Consider the following 15,213-nt stretch of genomic DNA (forward strand, 5'->3'; position numbering starts at 1 on the left):
TAATAAACCAGAAGTGGCTCCTGAGAAAAGTTCCCGGAGTTCAAATCCCGGGGATGAGGAGCCAACGCAGCGTCATCACACTCTGTGGCTTCTCCTCCACCCCGTGATTCCAGCAGCGATCGAAGAGGCTCAGACTTTTCATTAAAACACGTCGGCGCTTACGCTGCACTCTTCCTTCACGGCCTCATCACACTTCACTGGATCAGTGTGATGACGACCAAGTGGCCAAAACCACATCGTCTGGTTCCAGTGCTTTACACAAAGTCTTCTTTTTTGGCGACTGACTCGAGGGGAGCAGATCGTTACGTTACGTCGGATGTAGAACACGCGACTCAGTGATGTCGACGGCGGTAATGGCTTCCCCCGACTCTGAGCGGTGAGGCTTCTTTTTAAAAGAAACGATAAAGAAGAAGAAGAAGTGACAGCAACGCTTTCAGGAGGGAGCAGAGGCCCCGACGCCTGACGTTACGCCCTGTTATCAAACTGTAAGATATAGATATATCTCATGTTGCAGGGAGAGGAGACGTGTGAGGCCGGAGCTGCCGACTCCAGTCGACAGGTTTCGCTTCGTTAGCAGAACCTGTGAGTCGCCGTCGGGGGGGATGAGATCCGACTCGTGGTCGAGCTCGTCCCAGACGTGACGGACGAGGGGGCGGAGGTCAGGGAAGTTCTGGGAGAACTGTCAGCAGGAAGTTAGAGGAACGTTCCTGGCTGAAATATAACCTTCGGGTTGTGTTCAAGGCCTGTGGGACTGTTTTAAACAGCCTGGAAAACTTATTTAATCGACCTGATACTTTTATGAGAATCTCTAATATCACACAGAGGATGTTGACTGGAGCTGGTTCACATTACATACGTGAACATGTGACAACTCAGAGGTCACGTGGGGAAGAAGACAATCTGAAAGCTGACGGCATATTTTTGGGGGATTTAACTTTATTTAAAATTAAAAGTAGTTTAACTTGCGCTTAGTAAAAAAACAGAAGTCTGTGTGTGTGTGTGTGTGTGTGTGTGTGTGTGTGTGTGTGTGTGTGTGTGTGTCTACTTTGTTGTGTAACTGTGTCGGCTTCTCCTCCGTGTGCTGATCGGAGACACATTTGAATTTCACAGGGAGGAGGAGGAGGAGGTGGAGAGAGAGAGAGTGGGAGAGACGTTGCCATGGTAACAGATGTTGGGTCACTGAGTCGGTGAAGGGCCGGCGAACCTCCACTCTGGATTGTGTGTGTGTGTGTAGTTCTGTTCTATATACAGACAGAGAGGGGGTGTGTTCCAGAAAATGATAGAGGTGAAACACAGTGGCGGAGAGAGAAAGGTGTGTGTGTGTGTGTGTGTGTTTGTGTGAGTTGACCTTGGTTCTGATGCCAGGGAGAGTTTGAGTCAACAAGCTGGCAACCGACCAGCACATATAAACACACACACACACACACACACACACACACACACACACTGTACCGTGACTGTACAGTGAGTCCCAGTGAACCTGACGCGCTCCACGGCGCTTTGAAAAGTTTGGTTATCGACGCTCGGATCGTCGGCCGATACTCGAATCGATCGGCGTCTCCTCAGTGAACCGACGTCTGAGCGACTCACAACACACAAACAGTTGGATCTGTTTCCACCTCAGTGTTTCCTGAACGTCTTCGCCCTCCTTGTTTACTTTTCATTGTTTCCTTCGGCTGATGTTCTTTGACTTTGACAGCGGGAAGAAACACACACTTAACAGCCTGTCAGAGTGTGTGTGTGTGTGTGTGTGTGTGTGTGTGTGTGTGTGTGTGTGTTACATAAGGAGATCTATGTCCTTGTCTTGAAGTGACACTAAAATAGCAGCTTCAGCTTCACCCTCCTCCTCCTCTTTGTCTTTAAAAGCACCAATTAGAGACATTTAATCACTGCTCAGTCTGTCTGGACGAGTTACACTCACTTCCACAGAGAGAGAGAGAGAGAGAGAGAGAGAGAGAGAGAGAGAGAGAGAGAGAGAGAGAGAGAGAGGGAGAGAGAGAGAGAGAGAGAGAGAGAGAGAGTCCCACTCGTCCTCTGCCGTCTCTGGAGAACTCCCAAATTCCCCAAACATTTTTTCCATCTCTCAGCAGTTCATTTCACTTCCTCTAATGTTTGTCAGTGAGGTAATTTTCAAAGTCGCTGTTGCGTTCAGGCGATTAAGACTCAAATAGAGATATATGAGAAGTTTGGGGTTTGTTGGCGTTAACGGCGGCCATTTGCTGTAATATATGACGGCTTTTCCCTTTTTTTCACATTATACCAGCGGTTAATGACCCATCCAGCATCCGGTCGCCACGAGTCCCGAGTCACCCGACCAGCCTTGGTGTGGCGAGGAGGTGAGAGAGCGAGCGGTGGGCGGTTTAAGAATCATCAATCAACAGCGGCGTCACCGTGACAACAGCGCTGATGGATGATTGTAACCATCAGAAACACGTGAACATACATCAGAGTGATAAGAATAAAGCTCACGTGACAGAAACATCTACACGTCCCATCTGCTAACTTGGAGAGGGGGCGGGGCTTACGACCTGTACTGCAGCCTGTCACCAGGCGATCATGAGGATCACCCACAATGCATTGTAATGCAGGTGTAACCGGACCGGACGCGTCTTGGGTATGAAGCAGGAAGGACGAAGGCGGAGGAGGAGTCTCTTCCTTCCTCTCTCAGTTCGTCTTTTACTTTCTTATTCAGTCAGCGCCTTCACACAAGGTCAGGCAGAGGTCGCCCGCCGTTCAGTGTCTCTCGTGTGCGTAGGTGCTCCATTCTGATCAGCTGTAACCATAGCAACCAAAGTTACCGGCCAGGGGCCCCATATGTGTGAGGAGATGTGTCCCAGGGACAGACGGAGGTGATCTGCTTCTTCTGGGCGAAGAAGGTGAAGAAGAGATCGAGCTGAAGGAAACGGCCTGACTAGAGACACGTTAGCTTAGCTTAGCTTAACGTCTGGGAGCAGGGGGGGGTACAGTTCAGTTCTCCTCTGATCCCCTATTATCATATTCTACATCACTTCGGTTGCTCAAACAGCCGCGGTCGACTTCTCCAACTCCGCCCGGCGCATTTACATCGATCAATAGTTGTGAACGAAGCCGAGGACGCGGCTCCCGGGGTTCGCTAGCAAGCCGAGGCGGAGTCACGTTAACTCGCGTGACTCGTCCAGACAGTGCCGTGATTAAATGTCTCTAATTGGTTGCTTTTAAAGATACATCCAGACTGTGTGTGTGTGTGTGTGTGTGTGTGTGTGTGTGTGTGCTGTAATGAGCTCTGTTCTCATATTGAAGTGATGAGTTTTTTTCTCCTCCCTTTCGCCAAGTGTTTCGCTCATCGTGGAAACGCCTGCGTTTCTCTCTGAGACCATGAGATAATGTGTTTTGTGATTTGCTGCCACGTGAATAGAAATTCAATTTAATTAACACCAATACACCAAATTATCTCTGGCTGTTGAAGCAGTCCACATTAACCCCCCACCAGTTTGTACCCCGGGGGTGTAAACTGTACCGGTCCAGAATATATATACCTCCCTGGTCCAGATTGTTCCCCCTCTCGTCTCTTTGTCTCGTCCAATGCGCTGAGCTTCCCGAGTCCAAAAACGACAGTGCAGACGAACAGTTGCTCTGATTCTGTTCCGGGCTCAACAGTATCGACGGACCTCCGAGCTCGTCAATATTTCCCTCACAAAGGTTTTCCTTTGTCCGTCTTTCTGAAAAGGTGATGGATGATACTGTTCTCTTCTGGCCCGGCATCGATCGGCCGACTCGCTGATCAAGAGATGTCCAGAAGTCCGGGTCAGAACTGGAATTAATGGACGACCGTGGTTTTAGTACTGTACTTGGGCCGTTTAGTTTTCAAGGGCAATATCGCCCAGCCCTAAGTGAAGTAGTAAAGTCTTTGTGCGAACCCCCATTGGCATCCCAGACACGTGATGCTCACACATTTACATATTCTTTTGGACGAACTCTGGAGGCGTGGGGGCGTCCTGTCCTTAGGGTGTGTCGGACCGCGGAGTCATACCAGTTTCGTCTACATAGCCGGTGATGGAAGGTAAGGGGGTTCTCACGAAATTGACACTAGTGACTGATGTTCTCGGGGGCCACCAGGTGATTCCCTGCTTAGCCTTACTTGTTGCAGACGCCCCTAGGACCTAGACTGGTCGACACAAACCTCACCGGTGGACGGACACTGACATAGCGTACACGTTTCCATATTAACAAAGACGAAACAGGGATCTTATTATCGTGGATGGGGCCCGGGGTGTTTTGTGCGGCTTCAAAACAACGTCCCCCCCCCCCCCACACACACACAGGAAGTCTTCGGGTACAAGCGCCAACGATTCACTCCCGCTCTTCGTTTTAGTTGCACACAGCGGCTGGGAGCTTGTTAACCCTGAACCTGACGCCGTCTGCTCGGCTGAAGAGGCTTTCAGCTCCTCTGTGAAATCCATTCACCTCGGTATCTCCTCGGGATCTGAGACACTCCGTCTCATCGGTGACTGTTGTCCTCCGGCTCTTTGGGAAATAATCCCTTTAAACTCCCTTCTCTCTGTTGGATGGTTCGGGCTCTGCTTTTGCTCACTGCTGGAGATAAATTCCTCACCTCTGGCCGTTTCCCCAAACTGCTTTGAAACAGACACCGTGCCCTAAAGAGACCCGGCGTTCATCCATCCTGTCCTCTGAACCGCAGACCGAACCTCCAAATTACCTTTTCTGTACTCGGGGTCAGGGAAGGAAATTGTCGCTAAAAGACTCTGGGAGAAGATAGTGCCGATACGATCTTCCTTTCATTTTCACTCTCTGCTTTGAGCCGGCGGCAGAGAAACAGCCCGCAGAGCGGATGTACTTCTGTACATCTTTAGAAGACGGTGTGGCGCTGAGAGCTGAGCGCCTGATCAGATACGAAACTCATTTGTACAAAAACCCCATTATGCCTCCTCCTTAACGAGACAAATGTCTATTCCCATAGACTTCCACTTTTCTTAAAACAAGACAAATTGGGCCAATGGTTATTAAGATAACTGCACTTCTTCCCAGTAGAAAAACCGATGAGTGATTGGAAAATGTTCCATTATTGATAATAAGTAATGGGAAGTGTAAAGGATTCGTATGTTTAATGGACTAAGACAGAGGCTTTCACTCCCTGCGTCACACGAGCCCACGTGGATTTCATTATCATGATCCATGAATCCACTTAGAAATCATAAGTGGAATAGAGTTTCCTCATTTTTATTTGGGAGCGGGTCACATCGCAGACCACAGGACTAAAATAATGTGAATGTCCTCAAACTCCAGACGAAGTCAGAGTTCGACCAAGCGGCCGACACGGAGCAGGATTCCGATGTATCACGCGATGCACTGGGGCACGAGTTCCCAATCAACGCTCACGATTATGGCGTGTATAAGTACAAACGATCGTGCGGCCTAAGGTCGGTGTAAACACATTTATCTTTTCAAATTTCTACTGAGGGTAAAAAAGATTGAGTAGAGATCAGGTTTCAGGTTGGAAACAAACGAAAACCTGAGCTGAGGCCACGTTGTTTGATTACGTACAGTAAATACTACAGAGCGGATTTCCACCAGACTTGGTGGAAGGATGGAAGATGGGCCAGGAAAGAAGGCCTCGGTACGGATCCAGACAAAAGGGGCGGATGCAGTGCGAGATATGCTTTGACATTGTCACTGATTTCCAGGGGAGTAATTCATGAATCTTGATGAAAAGAAAAAAAGCAGGCGATTGTAAATTGGTGCCACTTGATTGACTGTTTGGCCTTGGTGGATGTTTGAGCTTCTGCTGAGAGACATTCTTCTCAGTGAAATGTCTTGTCAAAGGGGTTTGTGTGAACATGTCATTCAGGATGTAGCGCCGCTCGGCCTCTGATTGTCAGGTTAGCGGTTCGAGTATCTCGTCCTCGGACCGATCCCAAATTTGCTAAATGGGCTTTGTCAGTGATAAAGAAGCACTTCATGTTAAAGTTATTGAAGCGCCGTGTGAATGAATGTGTGTAAACGGGTGAATGGGACTCGAGGTACAAAAGCGATTTCAGTTCTCATTAAAGACGAGGAAAGTCCATTTACCGTCACATTGTGGTGATATTTCCCCAGGTTCCACCTGCGTGGTGAGCATCCAGCCTGTTCCACCAACCTCATTTCATTCTTTTTCCCCTAAATGAAATATTCAAAAGCGGGTGCAAATTCCATCAAGTAGAAAAAACCCTCATTCGTCTTTGGGGATCGTTTTTATATACGCAGGGTCCCCCCCCCCCCAAAAAAAATTGAGTCTGACACATTTGATATAACCTCGGACGCCTCTTGAATTACCGCCGCCTCTTTTGTTCCGCGGGGGGGAAACTTTTGTGAGGATCTGAAACGATCGTCGTCCGTCGTTTCCAATTGAATATTAATACCTAAGTTCTTCTCCAACGGCGGCGGACGCAGCGACCGACTGGAAGAGACTTCATCATCGCTCCGAATCACTGAGGCAGCAGCAGTCAGGCAGCTGACTGGCCCGCAGCTCCATGTGTGTGTGTGTGTGTGTGTGTGTGTGTGTGTGTGTTAGTCCATCTGTTGTTGTGTGTCGCCCCGAGGCGACGGCATGACGAGAGACAAAGAGAAAAAGGAAAAAAAGACGAAAAGAAAAGATTAAAAGATACACAAGTGGTGAGGGTGTGTGTGTGTGTGTGTGTGTGTGTGTGTGAGGGTGTGTGTGTTAGTGTGTGTGTGTGTGTGTGTGTGTGTGTGTGTGTGTGTGTGTGTGTGAGGGTGTGTGTGTGTGTGTGTGTGTGTGTGTGTGAGGGTGTGTGTGTGTGTGTGAGGGTGTGTGTGTGTGTGTGTGTGTGTGTGTGTGTGTGTGTGTGTGTGTGTGTGTGTGTGTGTGTCGGACCTCGGGCGCTGCTGTCTGCGCATCTCTGCGGATCCCAGATGGAGCCAGAACTCAACAGAACACATTAGTCCACTTGGCGTGTTCACACACACACACTCGGTGGAATCCTCCTGACAGTCGGATCACCTGAGCCCTCGCTCGCTCGCTCGCTCTGCCGCTGCAAGATTTCTGCTCCAGTGGAACAGCCAGACGATTTCCTACGGAGGCCCGGAGAGACGCCCGTCAGCGTCAGCGCTTCGTCCTCTATCTCCGCTCCAGGATTGGAAAGTCCCGGGACGGAGCAGCGGGGAGCGAAAGGAGTTCCGAGTGTCTCTGGGTTTTCGTTCGCCAGGTAGAAGAGAGAAGTGACGGATCCGTCTTCTGCTCAACCACAGATTTTAGACTTCGATCTGATCTGAAGACCTGATTTCATCAGATCAATGGTCGTCTGTACATGGAGGAGGCACAGAGAATGGACTTCACTTCCTCCTCTGAGGATGTGGAGTATGGAAGCGGCACTGTGACGTATAAACACCACACGAGTTAGTTAAGACTAGTTAAGAAAAATAAAAATGCAGGTTGAGATACAAATTTCACTGGGCAACGCGAAGATGCTAAATCGGCATCAATCGCCTTTTCAAGTATTTGAACTCAAACAAATATTTGTGTGACGCGACGACGCGAAAGGACAATTAGCGTTGAGATTCTCCCGAGGTCACTGACGTGCGTGTCGACATGTCGGCTCCTCTAAAGTGAAGCCAAATCCTCCCGATCGCCCCCTGGTGGCAGGCCGCAGCATGCGTCATAAGCCCCGCCCCCTCCATGTTAGTGGAGGGGACATGGACCAAACTAAAAAAATGATAATAATCCAAGTAGACGTTAAATACATTTTTTTCATAAGCGCTGTGCCAGATTCCGTGACTGATCCTGCGAGTGTGTCTGATGGTCTGGTTGGTCCGGACCGTCGCACCCTGGCGGAGGTTTGCGCTCGTGTTTTCTACTCGTCCATCGTTTTTAATAGTTTGAATCTAGAAAAACGAATCAAACCAAAAGCAGGAGAATGAATGAAAAACAGACGCGAGCTGTTACTTTGCAGAACACATGACGGTGGCGTGTTGTCGCAGGTATCACGGGCGACACGCCGACGCACACGGGAACACGTGCTACAGTCACGGAGCCCAGATGGTAATAATCCTTAAAGGATAAATATAGGATTTCACTTTCAGCCCGGTGACGCGACGTGTTTCAACACGGTGACACCGTCTCTTGACGCCAGGTGTCGTGGAGGGTCACGATCCGGGGGAGGAAGCGGGGATATGGTTGACGTGGGACGAGTCGGATGTGTCGTCTCTCACAGGTCGACTCCCGACTCGTCCTCTGGGCCGAGTCTCCGACAGTAAAGAGCAGTTTCACCTCTGTCCCTTTAAATCTGTATCTCCGCTCATCACTTCTCTCTCTCAGCGGAGCTCGCTGCCCTGCATGACAACAGATGGAGCCCCGAGGCCCTGGGACCACACACACGCACACACACACACACACACACACACACACACACGCACACACACACACACACACACACACACACACGCACACACACACACACACGAGGCGAGCTGCGGTAAAGACTGATGTCAACATCAGTACGAATTCATACACTCAGAGAATCCGGGGGGTTTTATGTGGATGGATGTAGATGAGCGCGACGGACACACACACACACACACACACACACACAAGGCAGATTTATAATGGGAGACTGCACACACACACACACACACACAGCTGGAAGCACAACAGGAAACATCTGAGTCGATTCGACACGGAGAATCTGATCCGAGACGAGATTCTGCTCTTGTTGCATTAAAGTCTCAGAGTTTTCCGAGAACTGTTTCTTTAAAACACGGAGCTGGGGAACGTTCTGGGATCGGGGGCGGCGGGACCACGTCGTGACGCATCACACTGTAACTGTACTCAGACCTTTTTGCCACCGGCTCCAGATAAAACACGACCCAAACAACTTCCTCCCCCGCGTCGACCTTCGGTACAAACTCCTGGTGGATCTGGACCCGCCCCTCGGCATGATGGGAGATGAAGTTCCTCCTGTGAACGCTGGGTTTGACCAGTCGACACAACCATCCTGACTCCTCCCTCTCTACCGTACTTGACATGAGCTCCATCACATCGGTCGACCTCCGGGAGGAAACCGGGACATTGTCTTGTCCTGGATGTTCCGACCTGGACTCTCGTCTGCAGCTGCTCTGCTCCCGCTGCCACAGCTCCCTTTAGACACTCTGAGTCGAGTTTAACAGTTAGAGACACGTCTGGACTGAATCTGGTCTCACTTGGTGTCTGGAGTTGAACCAGAACCAGTGTGTTTAATGTCTCAACGCCGAGGTTCGATTCCCAGACCTCATCACACGAGCGGCGGCAGGAGGAGGACGCAGAGATAATTGATGAGCCCACCTGTAACTATACGAAGGACAAGGAGTTGTCTGACTTCCCCCAGGAAGAGGAGACGCTGTTTGCCGGAATTCATTTGAAATCGGGGACGGAGAGTGACCGGTGCCGACAGGAAGTCCAACAATCGGGGGCTTCCCCCCGCCCAACGCGGCGAGGTGAGACGAACAACAAGCCGGTGGAACGGCGACAGAGGAAGAGGAAGAGGAGGAAGAAGAAGCAGCAGCAGACTTACCGAGTTTGGGCAGCGAGTACTGGACCTTGAAGTAGTCCTGGTAGAATCCCAGAAGCCTCTTGGTGATGTGGAGGGCGTAGTCGCCGGCGCCGCTCGAGATGGCGTCCGGCCGGGCGTACAGACGGATCTGAAGACGGAGAGGGACAAAGAATCAAGATGATTAGAATAGAGATTAATCTCAGAACAACAACAGAGAGAAGGAACGGAATCAAACCATTTCATAAAAATCCAAAAAGAGATCAGATCAGTTGAAATTCAAATCCGCAGAAAGACAGAAAAGTCAATTTGAGGGTTTTTCTGTTTTCTCCGACTAAGAGACGAAGAGAATCAGAACCAGGCCGAGCGACCGGCCGGCGCCGCAGGTCGCGTCCACAGGGACACGCAGTGAATCAGGTCGGATCATTGTTTCGACCCTGCGGCAAAATAAAACGAAGTCGGGTCGAGTTTTTTTGTTCAAAGCGACGCGAAGGAAAAATGGATTGAGAGACGTGAGCAGGAAACAGATCGTGAAAATAGTATTTCTAATATTCCTAACACTGGTTATTTAAAAAAAAATCTGCAAAACGCTCATGTGATCAGATCGTGAGGAAAAACCATAAGTTCATGTAGTTTATTATCCACTGTTTATGCTTCAAATAAAAAACAATAAACAGTGAATTAAGTTTGAACGTGTTACAGCACACACACACACACACACACACACACTCACACACACACACTCACACACACACACACACACACACACCTCTATCAGCGACCTCACAGTCGACCTCGCTGACGGAACGGGAGGACACGCCCACAGCGAGCGTGTGTGTGTGTGTGTTTGTGTGTGTGTGTGTGTGTTAGTGTGTGTGTGTGTCTGAAGCTCCAGTCACGAATCAAACTCAAATCACTGTCGGACGGACGTAGACGACGGTTTATAATAATAATAATAATTATTATTAGTTATTTGGCGAAGATGAAAATCTATTTTTCGTGAATACTCATATATTTACTGTCCATGATCACAACAAAACACAGACTTTCACAGAAGTGAAGTCCAATGCTCCACATCGCCCCCTGGTGTCATGTGAGAACACAGCGGGAGAATCTCCGGAAAATCGAACGTCGCAAATCAAAAACTCGGAGTCATCGCCACGAACTTCCCAGACGCCACAGAATGTTCCGGACACGTTCCCGTTGGTGTCAACGCGTCTGACCGGACCGCAAAACTGCCAGGACCCAATTTTCAAGACAATTTTCCCGGAGTTCGAGTCTGAAAACAGCGTCTTTAGAAAAACCGAGCTCAGACACTGAGCCGACAACACGTCCGCTCTTATTAAAAGGTCTGGTGTAACAACACGTCCACTCTTATTAAAAGGTCTGGTGTAACAACACGTCCACTCTTATTAAAAGGTCTGGTGTAACAACACGTCCACTCTTATTAAAAGGTCTGGTGTAACAACACGTCCACTCTTATTAAAAGGTCTGGTGTAACAACACGTCCACTCTTATTAAAAGGTCTGGTGTAACAACACGTCCACTCTTATTAAAAGGTCTGGTGTAACAACACGTCCACTCTTATTAAAAGGTCTGGTGTAACAACACGTCCACTCTTATTAAAAGGTCCTGTATCAACACGTCCACTCTTATTAAAAGGTCCTGTAACAACACGTCCACTCTTATTAAAAGGTCTGGTGTAACAACACGTCCACTCTTATTAAAAGGTCTGGTGTAACAACACGTCCACTCTTATTAAAAGGTCCTGTAACAACACGTCCACTCTTATTAAAAGGTCTGGTGTAACAACACGTCCGCTCTTATTAAAAGGTCTGGTGTAACAACACGTCCACTCTTATTAAAAGGTCTGGTGTAACAACACGTCCACTCTTATTAAAAGGTCTGGTGTAACAACACGTCCACTCTTATTAAAAGGTCTGGTGTAACAACACGTCCACTCTTATTAAAAGGTCTGGTGTAATAACACGTCCACTCTTATTAAAAGGTCTGGTGTAACAACACGTCCGCTCTTATTAAAAGGTCTGGTGTATCAACACGTCCACTCTTATTAAAAGGTCTGGTGTAACAACACGTCCGCTCTTATTAAAAGGTCTGGTGTATCAACACGTCCACTCTTATTAAAAGGTCTGGTGTAACAACACGTCCGCTCTTATTAAAAGGTCTGGTGTAACAACACGTCCACTCTTATTAAAAGGTCTGGTGTAACAACACGTCCGCTCTTATTAAAAGGTCCTGTAACAACACGTCCACTCTTATTAAAAGGTCCTGTAACAACACGTCCACTCTTATTAAAAGGTCTGGTGTAACAACACGTCCACTCTTATTAAAAGGTCCTGTAACAACACGTCCACTCTTATTAAAAGGTCTGGTGTAACAACACGTCCACTCTTATTAAAAGGTCTGGTGTAACAACACGTCCACTCTTATTAAAAGGTCTGGTGTAACAACACGTCCACTCTTATTAAAAGGTCTGGTGTAACAACACGTCCACTCTTATTAAAAGGTCTGGTGTAACAACACGTCCACTCTTATTAAAAGGTCTGGTGTAACAACACGTCCACTCTTATTAAAAGGTCCTGTAACAACACGTCCACTCTTATTAAAAGGTCCTGTAACAACACGTCCACTCTTATTAAAAGGTCTGGTGTAACAACACGTCCACTCTTATTAAAAGGTCTGGTGTAACAACACGTCCACTCTTATTAAAAGGTCTGGTGTAACAACACGTCCACTCTTATTAAAAGGTCTGGTGTAACAACACGTCCACTCTTATTAAAAGGTCTGGTGTAACAACACGTCCACTCTTATTAAAAGGTCTGGTGTAACAACACGTCCACTCTTATTAAAAGGTCCAGTGTAACAACACGTCCGCTCTTATTAAAAGCTCTGGTGTAACAACACGTCCACTCTTATTAAAAGGTCTGGTGTAATAACACGTCCACTCTTATTAAAAGGTCCTGTATCAACACGTCCACTCTTATTAAAAGGTCTGGTGTAACAACACGTCCACTCTTATTAAAAGGTCTGGTGTAACAACACGTCCGCTCTTATTAAAAGGTCCAGTGTAACAACACGTCCGCTCTTATTAAAAGGTCTGGTGTAACAACACGTCCGCTCTTATTAAAAGGTCCAGTGTAACAACACGTCCGCTCTTATTAAAAGGTCCAGTGTAACAACACGTCCGCTCTTATTAAAAGGTCTGGTGTAACAACACGTCCGCTCTTATTAAAAGGTCTGGTGTAATAACACGTCCACTCTTATTAAAAGGTCTGGTGTAACAACACGTCCACTCTTATTAAAAGGTCTGGTGTAACAACACGTCCACTCTTATTAAAAGGTCTGGTGTAACAACACGTCCGCTCTTATTAAAAGGTCCAGTGTAACAACACGTCCACTCTTATTAAAAGGTCTGGTGTAACAACACGTCCACTCTTATTAAAAGGTCTGGTGTAATAACACGTCCACTCTTATTAAAAGGTCTGGTGTAACAACACGTCCACTCTTATTAAAAGGTCTGGTGTAACAACACGTCCACTCTTATTAAAAGGTCTGGTGTAACAACACGTCCACTCTTATTAAAAGGTCCAGTGTAACAACACGTCCACTCTTATTAAAAGGTCTGGTGTAACAACACGACCACTCTTATTAAAAGGTCTGGTGTAACAACACGTCCACTCTTATTAAAAGGTCTGGTGTAACAACACGTCCACTCTTATTAAAAGGTCTGGTGTAACAACACGTCCACTCTTATTAAAAGGTCTGGTGTAACAACACGTCCACTCTTATTAAAAGGTCCTGTAACAACACGACCACTCTTATTAAAAGGTCTGGTGTAACAACACGTCCACTCTTATTAAAAGGTCTGGTGTAACAACACGTCCACTCTTATTAAAAGGTCTGGTGTAACAACACGTCCACTCTTATTAAAAGGTCTGGTGTAACAACACGTCCACTCTTATTAAAAGGTCTGGTGTAACAACACGTCCACTCTTATTAAAAGGTCTGGTGTAATAACACGTCCACTCTTATTAAAAGGTCTGGTGTAACAACACGACCACTCTTATTAAAAGGTCTGGTGTAACAACACGTCCACTCTTATTAAAAGGTCTGGTGTAACAACACGTCCACTCTTATTAAAAGGTCTGGTGTAACAACACGTCCACTCTTATTAAAAGGTCTGGTGTAACAACACGTCCACTCTTATTGAAAGGTCCTGTAACAACACGACCACTCTTATTAAAAGGTCTGGTGTAACAACACGTCCACTCTTATTAAAAGGTCTGGTGTAACAACACGTCCACTCTTATTAAAAGGTCTGGTGTAACAACACGTCCACTCTTATTAAAAGGTCTGGTGTAACAACACGTCCACTCTTATTAAAAGGTCTGGTGTAACAACACGTCCACTCTTATTAAAAGGTCTGGTGTAACAACACGTCCACTCTTATTAAAAGGTCCTGTAACAACACGTCCACTCTTATTAAAAGGTCCAGTGTAACAACACGTCCACTCTTATTAAAAGGTCTGGTGTAACAACACGTCCACTCTTATTAAAAGGTCCTGTAACAACACGTCCACTCTTATTAAAAGGTCCTGTAACAACACGTCTACTCTTATTAAAAGGTCCTGTAACAACACGTCCACTCTTATTAAAAGGTCTGGTGTAACAACACGTCCACTCTTATTAAAAGGTCTGGTGTAACAACACGTCCACTCTTATTAAAAGGTCTGGTGTAACAACACGTCCACTCTTATTAAAAGGTCTGGTGTAACAACACGTCCACTCTTATTAAAAGGTCTGGTGTAACAACACGTCCACTCTTATTAAAAGGTCTGGTGTAACAACACGTCCACTCTTATTAAAAGGTCCTGTAACAACACGTCCACTCTTATTAAAAGGTCTGGTGTAACAACACGTCCGCTCTTATTAAAAGGTCCTGTAACAACACGTCCACTCTTATTAAAAGGTCTGGTGTAACAACACGACCACTCTTATTAAAAGGTCTGGTGTAACAACACGTCCACTCTTATTAAAAGGTCTGGTGTAACAACACGTCCACTCTTATTAAAAGGTCTGGTGTAACAACACGTCCACTCTTATTAAAAGGTCCTGTAACAACACGTCCACTCTTATTAAAAGGTCCTGTAACAACACGACCACTCTTATTAAAAGGTCTGGTGTAACAACACGTCCACTCTTATTAAAAGGTCTGGTGTAACAACACGTCCACTCTTATTAAAAGGTCTGGTGTAACAACACGTCCACTCTTATTAAAAGGTCTGGTGTAACAACACGTCCACTCTTATTAAAAGGTCTGGTGTAACAACACGTCCACTCTTATTAAAAGGTCTGGTGTAACAACACGTCCGCTCTTATTAAAAGGTCTGGTGTAACAACACGTCCACTCTTATTAAAAGGTCTGGTGTAACAACACGTCCACTCTTATTAAAAGGTCTGGTGTAACAACACGTCCGCTCTTATTAAAAGGTCTGGTGTAACAACACGTCCGCTCTTATTAAAAGGTCTGGTGTAACAACACGTCCACTCTTATTAAAAGGTCTGGTGTAACAACACGACCACTCTTATTAAAAGGTCTGGTGTAACAACACGTCCTCTCTTATTAAAAGGTCCTGTAACAACACGTCCACTCTTATTAAAAGGTCTGGTGTAA

General features: G+C 46.9%; 1 protein-coding gene across 7 annotated transcripts in view; it reads right to left on the reverse strand.

Annotated features, from left to right (window-relative positions):
• LOC118287206 (thyrotropin-releasing hormone-degrading ectoenzyme-like) overlaps positions 1–15,213 on the reverse strand; it is a 132,159-nt gene that overhangs the window by 86,728 nt on the left and 30,218 nt on the right. For all 7 annotated transcript variants that reach the window (XR_007031929.1, XR_007031930.1, XM_047336445.1 and 4 more), the window contains exon 4: positions 9,543–9,669. Coding sequence is in view for 5 of the 7 variants with exons in the window: in XM_047336445.1 (XP_047192401.1) it covers positions 9,543–9,669 (127 nt within the window). In the remaining 2 variants the exon portion in view is untranslated. The remainder of the gene's footprint in view (positions 1–9,542; positions 9,670–15,213) is intronic.

Source organism: Scophthalmus maximus, chromosome 12, assembly GCF_022379125.1.
Source record: "Scophthalmus maximus strain ysfricsl-2021 chromosome 12, ASM2237912v1, whole genome shotgun sequence".
Lineage (NCBI taxonomy): Eukaryota > Metazoa > Chordata > Actinopteri > Pleuronectiformes > Scophthalmidae > Scophthalmus > Scophthalmus maximus.